Here is a 24,540-nt window from a genome sequence, read left to right on the forward strand (position 1 = left end):
AACAGAATCTTCATAATCACTTATTTTTAAAAATTGTTACTTGACCAATAGGACATCAGATTAAGCTGAGAGCATTTTTGTTAATTTAATATAATTCTATCATTTTTTAACCTCGCTCGTTCAAAGCTAAAGTTGAAAAGCAGAAGAATACTGAAAAGTATAAACTACTCGAGCTAGACTACAGCCAATAAAAAATGCAACAAATCCAGAGTTCGCTGATTATTTTGCTGAAACAAAATTTTTCAGAATTTCAAAATTAACTGGTCTTCTTAAATCACCTGATAGAAATTTGAATAACTCCAATTCCTAGCCTGATATGATTTTCCGTTTAATTCAGAACAAAATTTTAAATAATGGATGTAAAAATTTACCCACAGATCTCTGGGGTGTGAGTGACCAAAACCATAAACTAATACAGGTCAGGACATTATTTTGATCAAAACACCACTCCGATGAACTGAGTGCATATCGGTTTTGAATTACAGCCCTGCAGATTTTTGGAATTTCTGGATTTGGTTCAGGAATATCCATGTCATCTGCGTGAAGACACAATCGAGAATCAAAACACATTAAAAGGGAGAAAGAAGAAAAAAAAAAAAAAAAGACACACACAGAGGGATGGGATAGGCACTATACCATGACATGCGGGGCAATTCTAACACAGTACACTGGAAATCCAGTGTAGAATTTTAAGGGTCCTCCTGACTTTAGCGTTTTCATGGCACAATCTAAAGAACCAGTGTATGGATATTTCCCGGCGGCATCTGGCTGCATTTTCTGTATTTGGGTTTTAACATAATCAAATGGCAGACTACAGGCTGCGGCAAAGAATCCCGATACAGTACTTGCACCTGCAAAGAGTGGGAAAGTTTCAAAATTTAACCCACGAAGAGAAAATGGACACAAGATTTTAAACTGAAATATAATGCATAGTCAGGGTGTTAAGATAAAACTACTGCAAGTAGGTAATGATTCAAGAAAGTATCTCACCTAACACGGTTGCAGCGTCACCCGCACCGAGGGAGTCCCTGAAGAACTCCACACATTGATCATAAGAAGCAAGCATACCCATGTTAAGTGCCATAGCCCTTACCACAGTAGGTCCAGCACCTTTCCAGAGAGCTAAAACTCCTTCGTCGGCACTAATACGATAAAGGGCGTGAAATGCATTAGTGTAGTTTCGCCGCTGTGCAACAGGTAATGTTGCATCAGCCTGCATACGTATGAGGGCTAAATCTGCAGGACTGCCAACAGTTGCTCCAATTGCTCCAGCAGTCAATCCACACAAAGCTTTCTGATACAGTGGCAATGGCTTTCCATCGTTGGCTTCTAATGCTTTGTTGGTCAAAATCCTATAATATATGGGGATAATTTCCAGGTTAGATGGAAATGCTATTCTAAATTTAAATCACAAAAGATCATGAACATTCCAGAATTTCCTAGAGTAGGATAAATGATAAAGTTAAATGTATCAGTCGAGGAAACTCATTGCACATTCAGAAATTAAAAACCGAATACTGTTCATATGGTTTCAAGCACATAATGGAGCTAACCAACCATAATTTTGGGTCTCTGGCTCAGTGGAACTTTAAGTATCACAAGAAATGCATGGGGTGTACAATTGTCTACTAAGTGCAAACAGCCAACTCACCAATACATCCCCATGGAAACACCACATTGGGAAATAAACCCACTCATCTCCCCACAAAGCCTCTTTATTTTTCAAAGCACCCTCATAAAATATGCACAAGAATTTGTCATGGGAGGCAAGTCACCAAAAAAAACCGTCAGACCAGTCCTACACAGTTCAATTGTTTAACTAAGATCATGTCGTTTCCGATGCTACTGAGGCAAACTGACCTACATTTATATGAAAGAAAACTATCCAGTGTCTAACAATGTCACATTCGAAGTAAAATGCTCTAGCTGCTTGACACGCTAGCCCAACAAATCCCTCTAATTTGAGAAGTTGATTCCTCCAGAAAACCACTGGAAAATTAAGTAGCTCTATGAATTAATGGAAATTATTTCTTTGAAAATTCCTGCAATTTTAAATTCTTAAGATTATTGAGTTTAAGAAAATCTTACAAAATGAAATGATATAGGGCTTGGTTTTCAATATACCAATTGAATTTAACTACATTGTGTCATTAAGGTAATTAAAAGAATGTTATAATATATCTCACAATCGACCAACAAAACCAACATAAAACTCACAAATGCGGATTAAGTTGCTTGTTTACAATTTGCTAACAGACAAGTCTGCACATAACCTAAGCCAGTTATCATAACAAACTTTACCATCTCTACACTCCTTTGCTTGATAAAGCTACAAATAGAAATAATAGGAAAACGAAAAATTGGATAATATTGTCCTTTGAATATCTTTTCGAATGGCATGACACAGTGATTACTAATGGCTTATACATGAACACACAATCACAAAAGGTCTAAACCATCTTAAACACTACAAACATGTATGATGAACAATCCTTGAGTATGATAATCCTGAATATCACCACATCTAGATTAAAATGCCCAGAACTCAATAGTAAATTGGTCACATAAATACTCACTTGAATGAGCCAAGCCGTGCAGTTGTATATGTAGCTTGTCTAAGAAGCCCAGCAGACAAACCCTGCACGAGTAACAATATAATTAAGACAAAGGTCAGGAGGTAATCACAAGGCTGAGCACTGAAATATTACATGTAGAGCTCGGACAAGCCAATTTGATTTTCATTTAATATGAACTATCAATCATGGAATAGTAAAGGCAAATCCATTTCATTATCATGAGAATTAAGCCATTTATCACTTTATGGAGGCATTTCAGCAATCAAAAAATACAAATTTGAAGATGGAAAACGATGGCAGTAAGTGCAGTGTAAGCCTACACTTTTTTATTTAATTTAACATAGAACAAATATGTCATTGGAGAAGCAAATCGATTAACCAAAGAGCACGAGACATGGATATGGGATACGACAATTTTCCAAGTTTAGGATACGACACAAGAGTGTACATCTATCCTTTATGCAAAGAAATATATCAACAAATAATATACTTGTACATAAATGCAATAGTGCATGAATATTATGGAAACCAAATTCACTGATCAACAATTAATATCCCAAAAAAATTTGTACAACATATAAAAATTTGAGTTTCTTATAACCTGACTAATATGTTTTTATTAAAAACTTCAACTTTATTATTGTTTTTCTTCAAAAATTTTAATTATTTGTAATAATCAATTTTAAAATTTTAATAAAGATCCTGCAATCTTCTTAAAAATTTTAAGTAGCCCATACGTATATTTATAAAATTACAAATAGTCTCTGCCGTATTCATCCGATATTCACCTTATATTTCCCAACTATATCGGCCTTGTATCCACCCTGTATTTGCACCCCGGGAATATCCATTATATTACATGGCCATTTTCAAATTTTCGATGCATTATATTACTTGCCCATTTTCAAATTTTCGATGCATTATGTACCCGGGCACGAGATTAGACAATATCTCTAAACTTGATCAAAATGTAGTCTGATTTTCTTATCCGTAAATCATGTTTCCAAGAGAAACTCAAGTATGCCACAGTTCATCTGATGAGACACTTTTAACACATGCTACAAATAAAACACTCCATCATACTGGAGTCTAACTTTCTAACAACTGGAACAAAAACAAACATATGGAGATTGAAACAATACCAAGCATGTGTTATGAATCCAGATTCAATGGCTAAAAACATGAAGTCATTAGGCCAAGGGATCTCATGTCCAGAAAGCCAAAACGAAAATGGACATCAGAAGCCCAAGATCGTTAATGAGTATGTTAGGAAATCAAAAAAGAAATACACATGAAGAGGGTGGGGTGTATAGAAGAGATGAATTGTATATGAGGGTATCCAGTTAGAGGTGTGGAAAGAGTGACTAGCGCTTGGCTAGGGAGAAAGTATTGTACACAGTGATTCACTCTGGGTTGTTTCCATTTTGCCATATTATATTGATTTCCACTTGTATTCTTCATTTCTGTGTGTGTGAGTCTGTGATGAACCAGATTATTCCAAGCCAGATTCAAAGTTCAAAGGAGAATGTTTACAAGAGATATACGCACGGACGTTTCAAGAATAAGAATTAGGAATTTGATTTATGATTAGTTTATTTTCTTTATGTATTATTATATATATATATTGATAGATATAAATAAACCAAGTGGATGTAAACAGGGGTCTAGATAGGAATAAGTAGTTTTAATTTTAGGGATAAGGCTCTGCTGAAGGATAGATTGACAGTTATTTCTTTAGTATTTGGATTGGGAAAAACTCTAGGTATATGTAAGTGTGAATTGTGGTAAGATATGTATTAGAATATTTATTGTAAAATCAAATACTCCATTAAAGAGATCCGAGGTTCTCTCTATCTTTGAGCCTCAATACAAAATTTCAACAATAGGGCGGCTTGGAAGTAAATCTAACAAGAACAAACAATCACTGGAAAACAATGATTTTTCTGTGATTAGACCCATTACACGATCAGTGTCCCAAGCACGTGACAGAGTCCCAAGCACGTTACAGAGTCCCAAGCACGTGACAGAGTCCTTGTGTATTTGAAGAACACAACAGCATGTGTGTGTCATATAACCACAACTGTTTATCCCCATTAGGTCAGTCATTGAAACATGTCATTGGAGTCTCTATATGACATAAAAGATACTACCAACTATAAAAAATTGTAATTATTCCATTATCATATGTTGTAAGGCGGTGCAATTATTGAGATGCACAGTTTTGGTAGTTTTACTTACCTTCATAATCACATCGATTGAAACGTGTGCTAGCACTGGTGCAAATATTACCAACCATATTGATGAAACAACAAGCATTCAATCATATAGTATTGCGAGAGGATGCGAGTGAGGGAAGGGGAGGAAAAACGGATAGTTCCAACCTTAAGTTCTTTTCATATTTTGGTTTCTAGTTGTCGGTGTCCTCGTGAAGAGCATTATGTATTGACAGTTAAAAATAATATTTGTAGCCCAAATAAAATAATAACATTTGTGTGTCGTTCGAAAAACTTAATAGATTAAGATGGCAACATTAAACTGGCATGGCAATAAAATCTCCAACCATTCCAAATTAACACATTTCGCACATTTCATTTTAAAGCTCCTGCAAAAAAAAAATATTGATTTTACCTTTCAAAGACACTAATTCTGGTTAATCAATATCCCTCCTCACTCTCCTAAAAAAATAAGGTATTCAGATGTTATAGAACTTAGACCCAGTATTTTCACCATAAACTTAACTAAACCACCACAAATGCTGCTGCAATTTTTATTTACCAAAACGATCAAACATTCATCCATAAACAAATGAGTAAAAGTATAACTGAATATCATGTGATATCAAGCCACATCTACTTCACTTTCAGGTGATACTTAAGAAGACAGCTGGCATAAAAAAAATAAACTTTACATGATTTTCTCACGCTAAACATACCTTGTAAAAGGCACCAATGCCCTCATTCTTAAGCATGGTCTTTGTCACCTCACCAGCTGATCCCTGGCCCAGTTGTATTCTCACCTGAAATTGAGAAAGTAAAAACATAAAATCGACAGCACACAGCTGACACGAAAGAGTTTGATTTCCCAATCCACAGGTTCGTGATTCATTCAGCACAGAGACATGTAGTATTCATCAGATCTAAAGCAGCATACGAGTCAAGCTTTCAACAATATGACCATCACAAGGTTCCAATAGCATTTTGTTCGACATAAAGCACCGGGAAAACTAGAAAATAAATATAAATCTTACGCAAAGCAGGTCCTAAACTCCGCTAAACTATTGACAAAAATCGCGCTTTCAGCGATAGAAAGGACCCACTGGGCATAAGATCTGAAACGAACACGAGTTTCATCCAGGAAATGAACAACAAAAACACCCAGATCTTGAACAACCAGCAATGCGGACGAATCCACGAAGCTTATCGATCGCGTTATGTGATGCGATAAATAATACCTTGATCATGTCGATGGGCTGGATCACGCAGGTGGCTAGCATACCGGATATACCGCCATTGGCGAAGGGCTTTACGGTGGGCCAAACTCCGACTGATTTCGGCTTCTCCTCTCCCATTTTCGAAGTTATTTCTTGCTCTTCTGCTCCCTGCTTCTCTAAATTTGAACAAATTGAGAACTGGGGAGTGGAGGAAAAGGGGTCTCCTCGGTGATTGGTGAACGACACGAGGATGTGAACTGGCAGCACAACAATAAAAAGTTTGATGATTTGTTAAATGTACAATTTAGAAATGGTATGGATGGCATGTGGATGGCAAATCCGCTCTCATGATCTCATCCATATATATAATTTTTGGTTGGATAAAAAATTATAATTTTTTGGTTAAATATATTTTAATATACTTTTAGTTTTGACTTGTGATTCTATTTTTTTTCAAAAATATTATTATTAATCAACATAAAATGGGAAATAATCTTGATGATTTGTTAAATTTTTAAAATTTGGAGTGACCAAAATTTAAAAGTTATGTACTTTTTTATTGGATCAGACCTGTTCGAAGGTTCAAAAAACTCGATTCTCTGGTTGACAAATTTATGTATTGGAGACGTATGTTTTAACAATTGTATATATATATCATAAGAGGGAGAAGAAATACGAAAATTTTTCATAATCGTTATTTTGTTGAAAGTTGATGTTGTTTTTAAGCAAACTTTGGATTATTATGCTGAAGTTATGTTGTATTGGAAGGTTGCAAAGTCGCTGCAAAATACACAACCAAAAGTTTGGATTGAGGAAACCGATGCTCTTTTGGTCACTCGTGCTATCACAAAACAAGCTGTTAGAGCACCCCGAGACTCTTCTGATTGAACAGATTAAAGCATCTTACAAAGTATAACAGGGCATTACTATTCAACACTACCCATGATCTGCCAACGAAGCAGCTCATGTTTTGAATATATGTGCTCTTAATGTTGATCTTAGTGTTGAATTTTTGGACTCACTTCCAATGTATCTATTTTCACATGTAAACACTCAGGGGCGAAGCCAAGATTGAAAAGTACCTGGGGCTGCTGACTGGCTCCGTCCCGTGTTAAACAATATATATGTATGAAAATTCAGTTAAAATCGAACCGAACTTTCAAAAGTTGAATTAACTTTTTTTCAATAAAACGAATCAATCGAACTTTACTATAAACACCAAAATATAAAAAAAAAAAATCTATTATTTTGATCAGTAATCAAATTAAACGATCTCGATCTTTTAAAAAAATTTTAAAGTTCGGGTACAAACTTCTCATGGAAAATATGACCGACTCCACCAGAACGCATTCTGTCAAAGGAAACTGGAATACATTATGGAGAATCCATGTACCACAAAAGATTAAATTCTTCATATGGCGAGCTTTAAGAAATTGCCTCCCATGTCGTTACACCTTGAGACGATGTGGCATTCAGTTGTCATATTGTTGTGTTGTTTGTGAATCCATGATTGAAAATAATGGGCACTTATTTATTCAATGCTCGTTTGCGCAAATAGTTGGGACGTTGTCAAAATGCGAACTCTTGTGAACGAATGCGCAAGTAAATCAGAATCATTTGCACAATGGTTTTTTCAGTGCTTGGATAAGAGTTCCACTCATGAATCCTCTACTCTTGCTATGAATTTATGGAGTATTTGGAAATCTCGGAATGATAAACTTTGGAATAATGTCGACATTACAACTGGTGTAAATATTTTTCTGGCAGCGAATTTGCTCCAACAATGGCGTGCAACTCGAAGTAATGTAGTGGAGCATCACCAAGGAAAAAATGTTGTTCCAGAGGATGTCATATGGGAACGACCACCATATGGTTTCATGAAATGTAACGTAGACACAGCCATCTTCAATGACATGTGAATTACAATCGGTGTAGCAGTTATCAGAGATTCTAATGGTGAATTTATGATGTGCCGAATGAATAAATACCTGGGGTTGTTCGAGATTCGTGAATCGGAGGCAAAGTCGCTACTTGATACTCTATTTTGGGTTGTATCTATGGAAATGAATCATGTCATATTCGAAACAGATTCCAAAGTTGTTGTCGATGACACTCACTTGGATATGATGGATAGTAGTGAGTTTGGAACAATTATCACGGATTGTTGCTCAATTATCTCAAAATAACAAAATTTCAAAGTTCGTTTCGTTAGGCGACAAGCGAATGTGGTTGCTCATACACTTGCTAGAGAGGTCAATTTTTATGTTAGTCATTGTGTTTTCTATGATGTGCCTTCGTTTATTTGTAATCTTATAGTTAAAGATTGTAATGACATTAATCGGTTGTAATATTAGTTTTTTATTTGGGTTTAAAAAAAAAAATTTGCAAAGTCAATGACTCGATAAGATCTCAAATATTTCAATTTTTAACTAATTTATTATTTTTTCTAAATTTCGAAACAATAGTTTTTAGGGTAAAAATCCAAACTTGAAAATGCATATGTATCATAAATCAATATTATCGCAACTAAATATTCGACAAAATTTTAGAGTTGTCGTATTTATCTCAAATCACATAATTTTAAAACTTATGATAATAAATCAACCAAAAAATCTAATAGATTGTTCTATTTTAAATTTTTTTACATGAGTCTAAATTTTTATTTTTAAAATTTAAAACTACTAAATTTTTTTTTTTTTTTGAAAAAATGGTTGGGGCTGGAGCCCACCCTAGCCCAAAGATGGCTCCGCCCCTGTACACACTGAATCCTATTGAATGAATTATATATTTTTTAAAATCATTATCTTGTTCTTTTCACTATCTACATTGATGTCTGATTAGAGATGAACATCAAAAAGTCATTTTACAAACATCAAACATAATTGTACATAAGAATCAAATAACAATGCGATGTCAATACGAGAACGCAAATTCCAAACAAACGAACGATAAAAAGCGTGAAAGATCGATGAGTTTAATATTTCAAAGTCGCATAATGAACAAAACACGTCTGACAAAAACCCAACTCTGTCACGTAAGTCATCTACTGGACCATATATTTATAAGTAACCGTGGTAGATGTTGTGTGTGTCTACAAAATATAAAAACTTAAATTCAGTAAAGCCAGAACCATAAAACCAAAAAAAAAACGATAGTGATTTTTGCGAGATTTTTTGTTTTAAATAATTTTGTAGATCGTGACAAGAAAAAGATGAAAAATAGTCCGCACAAAAAAATAGAAGCAAGCATAAAAAATAATCAAATTCTGGATAATTTTAAAATATTGAAAAATGCTTGACAAAAAGTTAGTTAAGTTAGAAGATATTGTTTTATTAATAAGATAGACATATTCAAAAAATTTAAACTCTTGATTATGAAAATATATATTTTTTATTATGATCCGCCAACATCCAGCTTAGAAAGTCCATTCCAAAAGCTGGTGGCAATTCCTCCGGTCCCTCTCAATACCCCCGAAGATCAGGATCTTATAGTGGAAAGCGGTACATAACATTATACCCACAAAGCCAACTTAGTGTCTGACAATGTGCCAGTAAACGTAGTTTTCCAGCTGTGCCATCTTTCGAAGAGACACCACAAGTCATGCTATGTTATTTTGCCATGCCATTAAGCCTTGCTGGAAGCAAGCATTGTTATGGTCACTTGTAGTAACCCGATTTCAGATTAAGCTAATCAATTGACTAAACGTGTTTAGTAAGTTAAGACATGATTAAGGAGTCCTCAAGTGGGTTTAAGGAGTTGAAAATTGGATTCAGAACAATCGAAAATGGTTCCAAGGGTTTCTTGTGTAGGGTCAGTTCGGAAGCTCGGAAGAGTAGTTAGGAAGCACCAAACATGATCGGAAGCCAATGTTGAAGATCGGATGCAACGAGCCGTTCGGAAGCTCCAAACTGCACATCGGGAGCTCCGAACTAGTTCGAAAGATTCGAAATGTGTCGGCAACTTTGTGTTGTTTGATCAGAGACACGCGTTCGGCAGAGGGAATTCGGAAGCTCCGAACGAGAGATCGAATGTTCCGATTGTGATCTATAAATAGGGGCTCGAGGCATCCATTTTCTCACACCTTTCTCAAAGTTTTATCTCTCAATTCTAGTTAGTTTTAAGGGTCTTCGGGGGTTGTATTCGAGGGTCAAGCGATGACGAAGTGCTATCGGGATCTTAGAAAGTGTTGTGCCTCGAGTTTAGGGCAATCGTCATCAAAGGGTTGATTACGGACGCAGGTATATTGCTAGTCTCTGATTAACTTTAGTGAGTAGCTCTTAGTCTAGTTAATGCTTTTAGAATTATATAAGTGATATTCTATACATTTGATTATAGGCTTGGATACTAGGTTGTTCACCTAAACTTAACCTATAAAGGTATATAAATACTGATTGAGATATCCAGTTGAGTATGCATTTTTATGTGTTGCATTTTATCTATCATGATATGCATGTATTTACTGTTCATATGTCTCATGATCATTTATCACGTTGAGTCGTATCTCCTTCAAGATAACATAGTATAGCAAGGCCGTTCAGCCCTAGTTGTGGACGATTGGGCATCATGAGTTAGATGGCCGACAGACACAGAGGGTTGTGATGTTTTAAGGAAATTTATCAATCCACGTCTAGTTGTTATGCTAGTATTCCAAAGGGGTACTTTCGAGTGACACGAGACACTTTGGCGCCTTCAGCTTGAGCATGAGTTTCTCGTTGATCCAGTCACCCGATCCACGTCATTTTGCATGCACATATAGTTTGTATACTCGTATTTTATTGTATTGGGCATTAGCGCTCACGTCCTCGTTTTCTTGGACACCTCATTTCGTAGGGCAAGCTTCAGGTTGGATGACGCAGACGGAAATGAGTCCCGAGGCGAGGAGCATCGTCGTTGAGATCATCAGTTGTTAGAATCTGTCGATTTACTTTGATTTGGGTTGTTACACTGTTATTCGATTTGGTTGTACCTTAAATAATATTGTAGACAAGGGCGGATCCAGGATATAAGGTTTGGATGGGCTGTATATCAAGTGATGACAATGTGTGGTGTTGTCGGAACTACCAATTTTCAGTGATGACTATTATTTTTGCTCTTTTTTTATGACGTGGGAACCCGCAATCGCTACCTTTTGGTGCGCATTGGAAAACTCTCAGACTGACGCAATAGCCTGCACGTTAGCCAGATAAACCACACTAGGCAAGACCTATGTGATAGGCTAATCTAAGAAGGTGTTGGTAGGGGAAGCACTGTAAAGATCAATTAGCGAGGTTTGGGTCCGATACAATAATAAATGCGTACTTATGTCATGCATGATGATAGGATATACTTATCTCATGATGTGAGATAAAAATTAGGAATCAACTTATGTAATAGAGTCGATCCACTAAAGTCTTGAGCAGCGGTGTAGAATCAGATCCCAAAGATAGTAAGTCTTTTCCTTCTTAGAAAGGAAAGTCTTTTTCAAAGATTCTATAATCAATTTCTATATGAAAATGAAACCGAGATAGTTACCTTTCAGAAAATTCTAACGATAGGGAGAATTTCTTCTTGTGAAGGTGGGAAAAAAGATAAAACGAAATAAAACGGATTATTAATCCAAATAGAATCGTTTAAAACTCATGTAATGAACCTCTTTGGTTAACCATAAATCGATGCGAAATCTCATCCGTTAGATAAGGTAACGGGACACCAAAAGAATTGATGAGCCGTATGAGGTAGGAAACTCTCAAGTACGGTTCTAAGGATGCCAATATAGCTTTGCGATCAGGGTGTGGTGATAAATCATGAAGGAAAACCACTGATCGCCTTTGGAAGGAGAATTGAGAAACCTCAATCTATTGTCTATGCTGAGCTAGCTGCGATTTTATGAGGACTATCAACCATACGTGACCACAATCTAAGGGTGACCATATTACTTTGAATTGTCTCTAGCTGTGCAAGAAATCACGAGACTAAGAGAGAATCTCAGCTATGATGTAATATTAATAGCTGATATCAGACATTTTTTAGGCTTGAAGATACCACATACTTAAGTCATATCCGCAAGTCGGCGAATTAAGTTGTCATTCGCTTTCTTCTTTGCTATTTCCTCTCCTACCCCATTTGTATGGGAGTGTGAGATTTTTTTTTTGTTAATTGATTTTGTAATTATAGACCTTTCGTTTGATTGATAATACCATATTTTTCTTCTTAAAAAAGATGATAATTTATTATTATTATTTTTTATCTAAACTGCGGAACCACATAAGTGATATTCGAACCAAATATCTCATGGGTATTGGAATCTTATTCTTACTACAGGGAAGAGATATTTGACCTATGGAAAATAATCATTAGAAGAAACTTGCACAAGTTGAAAATTTTAACGGCCACATTCCATGTTTCTAAAGAATAAACATGGGTTTTTTAAATATATTTTTAAACATTCCATTTTATCAAAGTTAGCATATAGAAATATAAAATGAATGAATGATCGAGCTAAATTTGTCCATCAACACTTTGGAAAATAAATAAATAATTAATATTTAGAACAACATATGCAAGTTAACAACAATCTTGACATCGTATTTTAAAAAATCAGACACAAAAACAAGAAAGATAAAATATCACTAAGATTTTATTTTAAACATAAAGTTGAGATGTGTGTGTTTTTAGAAAACAGATGATGTATTAGATTATTAATATTTTCAGAAGATTTTATGACATTTCAAATTTTGCCAAAGATTGGTGCAACTAGCCCAGGTAAATGTAGATAAGATAATAGTTTTAAATAAACCAAAATCAAGAATTGAGATCAGTGTATTTTTTTTTCCGCATCTAAATCGAATCTCTCAAATGGATGGTACGTATAACATCCTAGTCATAGACTCATAGGTTATAAGTATGCGTACAAGGGACATTCAAAGAGGATTTTCTGGTTAGGGTTTTATATGAAAATATTATGGATAATTCCCAATTTGGTCCCTTATTTTAGGTTTCAGTCTTGATTTGGTCCTTCGTTTTTATATCGACCCAATTCAATCTTTTATTTTTCACCATATTTTTGTAATTGGTCCTTCCGTCCAGTTAAGTGTTAAAATTAACGGAGATGACCTGCTTAACCCGATAAATCTTCCCATCTTACCTCTAGAACCGGTGGACCCATTTTTATCAATTTCATTCTCCCCCAAATCTCTAAACCTAATCCAGTTCCCTCTATTTTGTAGACTTTGGGTGGCTAATCTGCCGTGATGGTGTCTTTTCACAGGCGGCCATCTGCAACGGTTCCCCTATTCCAGCAGCATAGGGTTCATATTAAAATTCTTTAAATCTCTCTTTGAGCGTACGTAGATTGATTTGGAGTTGTCTTTGCGTAAAATCGATTATCTTTTTTAGCTCGAATCTACACTTGTTTCCTCTTGGATTGACTCTTCAAACCGAGTGGTAGATGGGTTGAAATTTTAATTTTTTTTTATTTTTGCTTTTGGAAATGCATCGTTTTACTAAAGTTTTGATTTTCTTTTAGTCTCACCTTGTTAGCTTTATATTTGTCTAACCAAACTTTTGATTTATATTAGTTTCACCTTATTTAAGTTTTCTTCATTTCTGCTGCTCAGTGGGTTAAATTTCAGATTTTTTTTATTTTGTTTTGCTTTTACAGCTTTGTTTGTACAGTTACAAATAGTGTGAATTATTTTTGGTTTCCTACTATAATTGAATTAACCGTGAAACTTAGACAAGATTAAGAAACAAAACTTTTTTTGTTGGCTGTTCCGAATGACATCTATCTTGGTTTTTTAGTTGTTTCATTTAGTTACTTCTATGTATATATTATTATGAATCGTGTGATTTCACCTGGTTGACTTCCATCTTGATAGTGTAAATGTTGTATGAATCTTCAACCCTACCTAAGCATGGTTTTTTTTAAAAAAATTTATTTGCAGGACTGAAAATTCTAAGGGAAGTTCATTTGCTAAAAATGGGTCTACCGGTTCTAGAGGTGAGAGGTGAAGATTTATCGGGTTAAGCAGGTCATCTTCGTTAATTTAACACTTGACTGGACGGAAGGACCAATTATAGAAATATTGTGAAAAATGAAGGATCAAATTAGGTCGATGTAAAAACGAAGGACCAAATCAGGACTGAGACCTAAAATGAGGGACCAAATTGGGAATTATCCCAAAATATTATGAATAAAAATCATGAGGTACATCTTATGTATATGATAATATTTTATTATCTTCGTTTATATATCTTTTAACTTATTCGTGTTTTAAAAAAAAAAATTTGAATAACAATCATGTTAGTAATGACACAACATTTTAATATATCAACGTCTTAAATATGGTACTAATATCAATATTTTATAAATCTACCATGAATTTTTTTAGTAATTAAATTATATTTTATAAAAAAAATTCATGAAAAATGAAGGGGTTAATGAATAAATTATTTTTTATGTTAAGAATAACTTGAATAATTAATTATATTATTTATATGAAGTATAAATTTTTGAATTGATAATATCTATACTATTATTATTATTATTATTATTATTATTATTATTATTATTATTATTATTATCTATTCTATCTATTCAATTCTATTAAAGTTGAGAGGTTGGTATGTTGGTATGGTCAACTACTATTTATTTTTCTCTTTAGTATATATTTAATTACCAAAATATCATTTATTTTATCAATTGATAACTACTTATTTACGAAAATGTAATGTTTATAAAATTAATTCAAAATTTTCTCCTTTTTTGTTTTTATTTTAAAACAACGTATTGCACAAACACACAACGTGTGCTCTCGAGTACTAGTTATTATTATTATATAATAGTTTACCCCTTATACTAACCGTTTTGTGTGTGTCAAGTCACACTAAAAATTCTTCATATTTTACCTTTAAATTTAACACACCTCTATTTTATGTTAGATCTTAAATAACTAAATCATGTGAAAATATAATCATATATTTAATGCTACTACCCAATTACCATAGAATGTCAAATTAATTGAATGTTCATGAAATGATCAATGTATACAAAAATTTAAAAGCCTAAATAACTTGAAATAAAGCCTAATATATATATCAATAAATTAAAAAGCAAGGAACAAATTAATAAATGTATAAACTAATAAACCTAAATATATATATATAAATATAAGTATATGTATATATATGTCCGTCTCCAAGTTGTTGGAGTATGTGTTTTGCCAAGTACGAATTATGATCTGGTTAGTATGGTTTGCAAGTTCATTAAAAGGAGGCAAACATTATACGGAGTATATTTTAAAATAATAATAATAACAATAGAAATAATATACATTTTATAACGTTACAATTCTAATAAATTTATTTAAAGTTATATTATATTATTCTACCAATTATTATTTTTATTTTTCCTTTTTACAGGAAAAAATAATAAAATTATTATTGTATATACTCGGAAAAAGGCTATAAATAAGCTAACCCTACCATTATCTACTCTCTCAATTGGCCGACGCGCATCGCTCAACTCAACCCTAATCGAAGCCCAGACCCTTTAACCTTATTTCTTTCGCCGCCGTCTCCCTATCTCGCGTGAAGAACTCGACAAATCTTCTGTTTTTGCGGTAAAAATTTCTTAATTTTATTCATTACGACTCTTTTGGTTTTATGATGGGATTAGGGTTTGTCATCAAGCTGACTGTGTTTTATTTGACCATTATAAGGCGTACCTATAAAACGTACCTTTTGAGTTTTGCTTCACGTCTTGATGGTCTTGTAACGTGTTGTGTTGAAGGGTATTTTCTATATTAGTATATTTTGATGTGTGATTTGTGTGCAGAACAGAAGTTCAAATTTATTTATTTTGTACTCTATTTGTTACACTTTAGGAGTTGTGATACTCGTTTGTCATCGGAGTTCTTGACTTGGGGGTTCGAAAGAATGAAATGATGATTAAAATCGTTTGATAGCTTATATGATGGCTATTGATTTTGTATTAGCTCTAACTGATCATTCTATTTCTTCCCCACAAACTTTAAAAAATTATTTCCCTGTTGTGCTTCTAAGCTTTTTTTTTCCTTGAAAAATCCTTAATGTATTAGTGCTCGGCCTTCAAGGATTTTGTGAAATAGGTTTTTTTATACTTGGGTGAGGTATTGTTTTATATGTAAGGGCTGGAGAGGATTGACATCCAATTCTTACAATCTCACAAGCAATTTGAGCTTTGGCTGTCTTTTCTTTGACCGTTTTATGGTGGTGTACATATAACATGTACCTTTTTGAGTTTTGCTTCACTCCGCAATGGTCTTGTAATGTGTTGTGTTGTGTTGTGTTGAAGGGTTTTTGCTATAGATTTTTCCTCACAAACTGTGTATTGTATGATTTGAGTGAGAACAGAAGTTCAAATTTATTTTTCACTTGTTTCGTTATAGTGTAGAGTTGTGATGCTCGTTTTTCAAATAAGCCAGCAGTCTTGATAGTTTTTTTAAACTTATGCTAGTTCGTGACTTTTGGGTTCAGAAGAATGAAATGATGATAGTAATCGTGTGATAGCTGATATGATGGCTATTTATCATGTATTAGCTCTAGCTGATCGATCTATTTGATCCCCACGAACTTTTAAATTTTATTTTCAAATAAGCCAGCAGTCTTGATAGTTTTTTTAAACTTATGCTAGTTCGTGACTTGTGGGTTCAGAAGAATGAAATGATGATAATAATCGTTTGATAGCTGATATGATGGCTATTTATCATGTATTAGCTCTAGCTGATCGATCTATTTGATCCCCACGAACTTTTAAATTTTATTTCCCTGTGGTGCTTTGAAGCTTTCCCCCCCTTATAAAACCTATATTAGTTCTCCTCCAATCAAGAATTTTAGAAACTACGTTTTATACTTGCAAACACTTGGAAAATTTTGATGAGATGTGATAGCTTTGGCTGATTGATTCTCGTAGTTCATAGTCCGTATCTCGTTTCTCTCTGTTCTTTGTAGTATTAGTGTGGCTCATTAAAGAGAATCTTCTTCCATGGTCTTTTCTCTTTTATTTACCACTCATCGGTTATCTGTTAATCTCATCCAATAATTTATTGGTTTTGACTTTTGAATATTTTTGTTGGCCAGGATATTGTTTGCAAAATGAGGGGGAGGAGTTACACCCCTTCACCACCAAGAGAGTATGGTAGAAGAGGAAGGAGCCCTGGCCCCAGAGGACGCCATGATAGAGGAGATGCTCCTACAAGTCTTTTAGTCCGGAATCTTCGCCGTGACTGCAGGTAAGTTCTACCTGGTTTATATATTCTTGTCTACATCAAAATCACCTTCCCAGACACACCCAACACACAAAAAAAAGAGAAATTAAACAAATCAAGAAACGTTTTTGCTACTCATGAAATGGTAAACTTGTGGTATTACTGATTGTTTGCATCGTCATAAACAGGCCGGAAGACTTGAGGAGGCCATTTGGACAATTTGGACCTTTGAAGGACGTATATTTGCCAAGGGATTACCACACTGGGTGAGCGATTGTGTATTACCTGACTTTGTAATGTGATTTCTGGTACCTTGTTTTCATTGCTTCTGTGGAGAATGATTGAACCTAGATTTGTATCAAATCATTTCTATCACTTAATTTTTATTACAATATTTAATTATCATAAAGTGGATACCTTTGTTAAAGATTTTTGAAATTTAGCAGTGAATTAAGAGTTATGAAGACTTCAATGAAGTAGTAAGGGTTCAGTTGACACATTGTAGTTGTAAGGGTTCTCTTGTCATCAATCAAGTAGTAAGGATTTGAAGGTGATGTAAATGATACGATAATGAAGATTGGAAGGGAAACCTGGTTTGAATACAATGTGAAGATATCAAGATTTCAAGTCTTGAAGAATTTCGAGTCATGTTATATTATCGCTCACAAGGTCAGCTCGTGCTTGCTTATGCACATATCATGGTCCTCCATTTTTCGTAATGATTTTGAACAAGTAATTTAATCTGTGTCCAGAAATTTAGAGATTTAGGTTCTCTTGACTGACTGAATTTATTTTTCCTGTCTCATGAAGTTCGCTATGAGCCAGTGGAGGCCTTTCCTATTTTTGTTTTTAACCATTTAATTGACTTGTGACTAAAGATGTTTGAGTGTTTTAGGTGGTGGCAGTGGCACTACATTTGTATACTCCTCTCTCTCGCAAATAAGCTTTTTCTAGTGTTGTCTTTTAACCTTTCCTATTGGCAGTTTTCAGTAGACAATTTTTTTACTCGAAAACTGTCTCAAAAAAATTTAATCTCCAACTGGCAACTGCTGATAAGAGATATTTCGCTTTATATGACCCGCAACTGCCGAGGATACTCTTATTTGAAAAGAGTCTCAATAGGCTTTGGATTGGCTCTTGTGTTTGCTTGAATCACCATAAACTTTGGCACCTGACTGTCTACTCTCTCTCTATCTCTCTTCTTCTTGTTTACAGTGAGCCTCGTGGCTTTGGATTTGTCCAATATGTGGACCCTGCTGATGCCGCGGAAGCTAAGTATGAGATGGATGGTCAGCTTATGCAAGGTCGGGAGCTGACCGTTGTTTTTGCTGAGGAAAACCGAAAGAAGCCAGGTGAAATGCGAACCAGAGAACGAGGTGGAAGGTAAATTCTTATTCTATTTATCACATTGTGCTTTGTCTTTTCGTTTGTCTTTTTAAAAATTGACCCAATTACTTGCCACCACCTGGTGGCTAATGCTTATCAGCTTATGGTATCAGTGTACTTTTAGAAAATATTAACATCACTATTTGCTGAATTTATAATATTCTTGGTGTTTTCCCCCTAATAAGCTTGAGTTAGCTAGCAATCTGAGGTTCAAAAATTGATCCACTCCGTTTTAACTCTGATATTTTTTGGTTCTTTGACGACACTGTTTTGATTATATTAAAAAATTGATCCACTCCGTTTTAACATTGATATTTTTTGGTTCCTTGACGACACTGATTTGATTATATGTTATATTTAACACTAATAGTGTGCCAACTGTGAGAAATTTATATTTAAGAATGCCGTATGAACAGAGTAACGAGAAACGACAACTCTAATGAAAGATAGAGATTATACCTAGTGGAATTTCTGTTGTATTCATCTGCATGCTTAGTCCAATATGTTGTCTTTCCATAATGGAATTTCAACATTTTTTTTGTAGTTTGTCTACCTCTGAGTATTTTATGCCAAATAGAGGTTGAGACATAATGTAATGTGTTTACCTAAATAGGAGATACCTATGGGAAAAATGCCTTGCTCTTAACTATATACACGTGGTCTTGATGATCATGATTTGAAAGTGGATGTGACTCAGGTTAAGAGTTAATTGGCATAGACATTATGCTTAGACGAATAAGACTTCGAATTGAGCAATTTTACTGATTATGTTGTAAATTGACTATTGTTAATTTGAATTGTGCTGACCGCCATTGATCAGTTTCAGGGGCCGTGTTTATGATCGAAGGAGATCACCTCCACGTTACTCACATTCGCCTCGAAATTCTCCATCCCCACCTCCGCGCCATGGAGGGTCTCAATCTCGTCGTGGTCACTACTCTCCTAGGAGAAAATACTCGAGGTAGGAAGGGCAATGGTATTTTACTGTATTATCTATCACTGATGCTGAGGGAGAATGATACTACCAACCCTTTTTAAGCCGACTCACAATGTCTAAATATGTCGTGGAGCGAGTATAGAGTATATGTTAGTGATAAAGGAACCAATTTGGTGTCTAATCTATATAGTTTGATTTTCCCATCTATTAATTTGTCTCAAGAAACCAGTGGTTGTAACCTTATTTCTATGCCACTGACTCATTTATTTGCTGCTTGGCATAATATTTATTCAACAGGTCCCCTTCGCCCCGAGAGAGAAGGGGAGGTAGAGAGAGACGATCATACTCGCATTCTCCAGTGCAGGAACATTCTCCTCCAAATGATGGGCCAAGGAACCTCAATGGAAGCCAAGTGAGGAGACGTTCGCCTTATGGCTCTAGAAGCCGCAGCCAAAGCCCAGGTCGCGGCCATTCTCCAGTTATTGTAAGAAGCCCAAGCCGCAGTAGAAGCAGGAGCCCCCATCCTGCAGAGTATGCAAGGGAGCCCGGAAGGGATAGGCCTCGAAGCTAATGTATGAATGTCGGGAAAAAGTCGTTGAAACTATGGATTTCTAAACTTCAAACTTTGTGGGTTATCTGATTTTAGCTGCCTTGTTTCATTTATACTCGGAAACTGTCCCACAATGTTTGGTTCTATGATGGCAGAATCTTGAGTACTGTTATTCTCTGGTATTGTTTCGGATGGCAAAATCATTTATACTCAAATTTGTTTCGGATGCGTACTGTTATTCTCTGGTATTGATGAAAACTTTGTGGCCTTTCAAAGCCATTTTTATATGGTGTCCAGAATCTGGAGTAAATAGACCCGACCGCAATTCGATTTGACTCTTGAAACCTGGGTCGAAAGTTGAATATTCTCTTTGATTCTGATTGTTGCTAAAAATAGGAAAAAAAATCAAAATTTGTACGCATGTTTCTAATCCAAGATTTAAGATGCGAGTATAATTGTATGCTCTTCTTGTGTAATGTGAGTAGTTTGATTTGTATTGAATTGAATCGAGTCTTGTGAATTTGACTATTTGTTTACTTGTCTTAAAGTTAGATGCAAACTAGTTTGAATAAAACTGAATTGGAATTAAATATGTCAGGAATCGAATTTTAAGTGAGTGGTGAAGAATGAAGATGTAAATGCACGAGTTCTGTAGTTTATCATTTTTTATGCGACTTTTGGCACTGTATCATTTATGAGTACGGTCAAATTGTATTGATAAAAGTTTATAAATTATTAATGTAATATATTTATTTCATTGAATAAAATACATGTGTAAAGAACCTCGAACTTTTATCCTACTAATTTATATATCAAGGTAATCAAATAATAATAAATAAACTATAAAGTTTCTATATACAACTACAAGCCGAGATAAATAGAGATAAAATGATTGAATGATAGCTCTAATGAAGACGATAAAACAATTTTAGTATGATTGAAAGAGAGATCGGTCAAGAACAAGACCGGTGGCCATACTCGTATTTTAGAATGTATAAAAGACATTTTCAAAATAATTTTTGATATAATTATTTATAATATGCATTGTATAGGAACAAATTAGGGTGAAAATATTATTATCAACAATTCATCGAATATTTACGATGAAGATGCTTTATCATTTAAGATGAGAGATAAAGTTGCCCATGTTTAGTTTATTTATTGGTTTTAGCGAAAACTTGTTGCGCTCATCCGCTGTCATCTGCTGTGTGGAGTTAACTTGTGCCGTATATTCTTTTCAAAAAAAAAAAGCACTTGTGCCGTATATTTTTCCTATTATGTAATGTGAATTGTGAATAATATAATATTGTTGACTCCCAAAAATCTCTGCTCCCTTCAATTCCGTGGGAATCGTTGACTCTTGATAACTATTGAACACATCACATCATCTCACATTAATTACTTAACGAACCTAATCAAAAGCTTGAATAATACATACACGCTGAATTTATATGGTTTAACTTGTACAGAAAAAAAAGAGTCAAAATCACAATATTCAAGAAGTATACAAAAAAAAAAAAAGAAAAGAAAAGTCTTGATATTTCGATATGATAATTTGGAAGAAAATTTTTACAGGGAAGTTCGTAAGAGGACAGAGAAGTAGCATCAGATTCGTCACAAGTCATCCTCATCGGCCACCCTTTGGAACACAAACCACCCCTTTGATTTGCAAAGTTTCATCAGAAAATACCATCCGATTCCGGCGACCGTCATCAGCCCGCTCACCAGATACACAAGATGGCTAGCGATAGCCATTATCAGCACAAGAAAGCCACATGGAATCAAGCACATGATCACCAGAACTGGCAAGTTTAATGGGATCTTGTATGGCCTTTTCATCAAAGGGAACTTCTTCCTTAACCAAAGAAAAGCTGCAAACTCCAAGATCATCCCCAGTCCATATATGAAATTCGCGACGGATACGATATCCGTGTAGCTCATGTACGAAACACCAAGTGCGATCAATGTTGAAAAAATTATCCCCACCCAAGGAGTGTTGAACCATTTCGATCTCACGGCGAAAAATCTTGGCAAAATGGCTAAATCTGCCATCCCAAGAAGCTGATACGCGCAGCTACTTAACTGAGCTTCGAACAGGCCGATTGATGACAAGACGGCTCCGATTTCAATCCAGAATTTGAGCCATTTACCAGATATAGTTCTAGCTGCATCTGCCATGAATCCTGTCTCCCACTCACTTTGATCGACTACAACAGATCCTGTTACCGCTACTAAAGGGATTATATATCCCAGACAAGTTAAGATTACAGATAAAAGAAGTGCTAAAGGGAAAGTCTTTTGCGGGTTTTCGACCTCTCCTGCCATGGTACTAACATTATCCCAGAAATTAAGGTTCCAAAACAAGGTATTAAAGAACAAAGTCCAATCTTTTTTGACCCCCTTTTGTCCTAAACTAATCCACCTACGAGGATGAATCTGCGGGATAGCAATCAAAGACATTAATATAAAAGGTGCAAGTGATATAATCCCTAAAGCAACAGCAACATAACCAACTATAGCCAACCCTGTGTAATTAAGAACAGAGAGCAGCACAGTAGAAATCAAGATTGCTAGAGTTCTTGGAAGCCCGGATCCGAAAATGGGGAAAATTCTTTTCAAATAATCTATACAAAGAGCCGGAAAAGCTGCGATATTAATCACCCCACTGAGGAATTTCCAGGTGCCCATAAGCGAGCCAAAGAAAGGGCCGAATGCTCTGTCGGCCCATATGACAAATCCGCCGTTTCCGGGGAACGTCGTGGAGAGCTCCGCCGTGATGAGAGCTTCAGGGATACTCCAAATAAACGGGAAGATGATGAATCCAAGAATGGCCAACAGAGGACCTGCAGCCTGGACTGCCGGCTCTTCCCCGTAAGGGCCGCCAGCCACTTCAAAATAGATGAGGAAAATGAGGGGGAGGAGGGTGAGTTTCTTGGAAACCTTGGCGACGGTGGTCGTGGGGAGCTCCGGGTCGTGGTCTTCCGGCGGCGGAGGGGCGGCGGCGGCGGCGGCGGCGGTTAACTTGTCGGACATGATTCCAAAGATATTTTGCCCTTTTTTTTTCTTGAAAAATAATATCTGGAATCACGTTGGAGGAAGATTTTAAAATGGGATATAAATTAGGAGGAATCTTTGAGAATCTCCGGATTGTTTGACTTCGATGGCTCAGTAGTGTCTGCCCGGTGAGGGTGAAGACTGACTCGTGTGAAACAGTATTACGATTTGATTTTTATGGAATTTTTTTTAAATTTATTATGATTTTTTATATTAGAAATATTGTTTTTTTTTTGTTTGTTGGTACTTGGTATTAATTGAGTTGATCCGTTTATGAATATAAATGTGACAGGATATGAATTTGGGAAAAAAATTTCAGCCACGAAAGTTTTTCATTTTTTTTCGAAAATAAAATTATATAACTTTTGTTTTTTTGGGGTCTTTTTGGGTTTTTTTTTTAATGAAATAACATCTCATAAATCAACAGCATTCTTTTTTGACAACTTTTTCGCTAAATCATAGAAAGCAAGAATACGTGATGTTTCATTAAGTTGGTAGTCGACAAAAATCGAAAATTTATAATTTCAAATACAAAGTAATCGTCTACGGCTCTACGCAACAAAATGATATGAGATCTGATTTTTGGGATTCGATTATAGATTGATTATATATTTATACTATCTATGCTTTTATATCTATAATATTGTATAAAGATTGAGAGCTTAGAAAAACTACTTTTTGGTATAACATTAATACACTAAAATTTCTTTCTTATTTTTTTTTTCTGATATAAATTTATACAGAACTTTCACACTAAAAAAAACTCAACTACCTTTTAAAAAAATTATGTATATCTATATATATATATATTATGTTGCACATGCAATGTATGTGTTGCGTCACTAGTATATACATATAGAGTAACACTCATGTGAAACGGTCTCATCCGTGAGACGGGTCAACCCTACCCATATTTATAATAATAAGTAATACTTTTGGTATAAAATGTAATACTTTTTAATGAATAACCCATATAAGAGACTCGTCTAAAAAAATAACACTTGAGATCGTTTCATAAGAGTTTTTGGCATATATAAAAAGTCAGAAGTTGGAAAGGAAGTTAAAAGAGGCGACAAGTGTGATGGCCAATAAAAAGTCCTTTCTCTGTTTAATTTTAATAAAAAAATTATATACACTTTTCACATGTTTTTTTTTTTCCTTTTTCTTTTTTCACATATCTTGTTTATTATTAATTTATGTAAATTTTGGGTGACAGATTTGACTGTAGATTAGTTAATGTCGATTTAATTGCTATTTATTAGGCGTGGTGTAAGGTATTATCACGTTAGCTGACTTTTTTTAGCGTAAAATCTATACTATAACGTAACACTTGGATAATTATTATAATATAATATAATAATGGGTAAATAATGTATAGAATG

The 24,540-nt window shown here is 34.7% G+C and overlaps 3 protein-coding genes and 3 non-coding genes across 7 annotated transcripts; 4 read left to right on the forward strand and 2 right to left on the reverse strand.

Moving 5' to 3' along the window:
- Nucleotides 1-200: 200 nt before the first annotated feature.
- Nucleotides 201-6,324, reverse strand: LOC140882527 (mitochondrial dicarboxylate/tricarboxylate transporter DTC). The gene is made up of 6 exons (XM_073288583.1): nt 6,028-6,324; nt 5,509-5,592; nt 2,577-2,638; nt 991-1,352; nt 637-851; nt 201-536 (listed from the first exon to the last, which is right to left on the reverse strand). The coding sequence occupies exons 1-6, from the start codon at nt 6,142-6,144 to the stop codon at nt 480-482; spliced, it is 897 nt and encodes a 298-aa protein (XP_073144684.1). The 5' UTR covers nt 6,145-6,324; the 3' UTR covers nt 201-479.
- Nucleotides 6,325-15,459: 9,135 nt separating this feature from the next.
- LOC140880241 (serine/arginine-rich SC35-like splicing factor SCL30A) lies at nt 15,460-20,437 on the forward strand. Of its 2 annotated transcripts, none has more exons than XM_073284523.1 (6): nt 15,460-15,605; nt 17,104-17,255; nt 17,420-17,497; nt 18,447-18,614; nt 19,438-19,578; nt 19,852-20,437. In XM_073284523.1, the coding sequence occupies exons 2-6, from the start codon at nt 17,119-17,121 to the stop codon at nt 20,123-20,125; spliced, it is 798 nt and encodes a 265-aa protein (XP_073140624.1). In that variant the 5' UTR covers nt 15,460-15,605; nt 17,104-17,118; the 3' UTR covers nt 20,126-20,437. The 2 variants fall into 2 exon arrangements, with proteins under 2 accessions (XP_073140624.1, XP_073140625.1); XM_073284524.1 differs by having other exon boundaries at nt 19,444-19,578.
- LOC140885569 (small nucleolar RNA Z102/R77) lies at nt 15,920-15,996 on the forward strand. The gene has a single exon (XR_012151013.1). It is a non-coding gene; the product is annotated as a small nucleolar RNA Z102/R77 (small nucleolar RNA).
- On the forward strand, nt 16,503-16,579 carry LOC140885571 (small nucleolar RNA Z102/R77). The gene has a single exon (XR_012151015.1). It is a non-coding gene; the product is annotated as a small nucleolar RNA Z102/R77 (small nucleolar RNA).
- LOC140885570 (small nucleolar RNA Z102/R77) lies at nt 16,680-16,756 on the forward strand. The gene has a single exon (XR_012151014.1). It is a non-coding gene; the product is annotated as a small nucleolar RNA Z102/R77 (small nucleolar RNA).
- Nucleotides 20,438-21,333: 896 nt separating the features above from the next.
- Nucleotides 21,334-23,309, reverse strand: LOC140883505 (probable polyamine transporter At3g13620). The gene has a single exon (XM_073290004.1). The coding sequence runs from the start codon at nt 23,135-23,137 to the stop codon at nt 21,719-21,721; it is 1,419 nt and encodes a 472-aa protein (XP_073146105.1). The 5' UTR covers nt 23,138-23,309; the 3' UTR covers nt 21,334-21,718.
- Nucleotides 23,310-24,540: the final 1,231 nt, after the last annotated feature.

This window comes from Henckelia pumila, chromosome 2 (assembly GCF_033568475.1).
Source record: "Henckelia pumila isolate YLH828 chromosome 2, ASM3356847v2, whole genome shotgun sequence".
In the NCBI taxonomy this organism is placed as follows: domain Eukaryota; kingdom Viridiplantae; phylum Streptophyta; class Magnoliopsida; order Lamiales; family Gesneriaceae; genus Henckelia; species Henckelia pumila.

Excerpts from the sequence above, each read along its gene's own strand:
- LOC140882527 (XM_073288583.1), bottom strand. The coding sequence starts at position 6,144 with ATGGGAGAGGAGAAGCCGAAATCAGTCGGAGTTTGGCCCACCGTAAAG. Across the intron at positions 1,353-2,576 it reads GCACGGCTTGGCTCATTCAA|GATTTTGACCAACAAAGCAT; the intron begins GTGAGTATTTAT and ends CATATATTATAG. Across the intron at positions 537-636 it reads GAATTGCCCCGCATGTCATG|ATGACATGGATATTCCTGAA; the intron begins GTATAGTGCCTA and ends GTCTTCACGCAG.
- LOC140880241 (XM_073284523.1), top strand. The coding sequence starts at position 17,119 with ATGAGGGGGAGGAGTTACACCCCTTCACCACCAAGAGAGTATGGTAGA. Across the intron at positions 17,498-18,446 it reads CCAAGGGATTACCACACTGG|TGAGCCTCGTGGCTTTGGAT; the intron begins GTGAGCGATTGT and ends TCTTGTTTACAG. Across the intron at positions 19,579-19,851 it reads CCTAGGAGAAAATACTCGAG|GTCCCCTTCGCCCCGAGAGA; the intron begins GTAGGAAGGGCA and ends TTTATTCAACAG.
- LOC140883505 (XM_073290004.1), bottom strand. The coding sequence starts at position 23,137 with ATGTCCGACAAGTTAACCGCCGCCGCCGCCGCCGCCGCCCCTCCGCCG.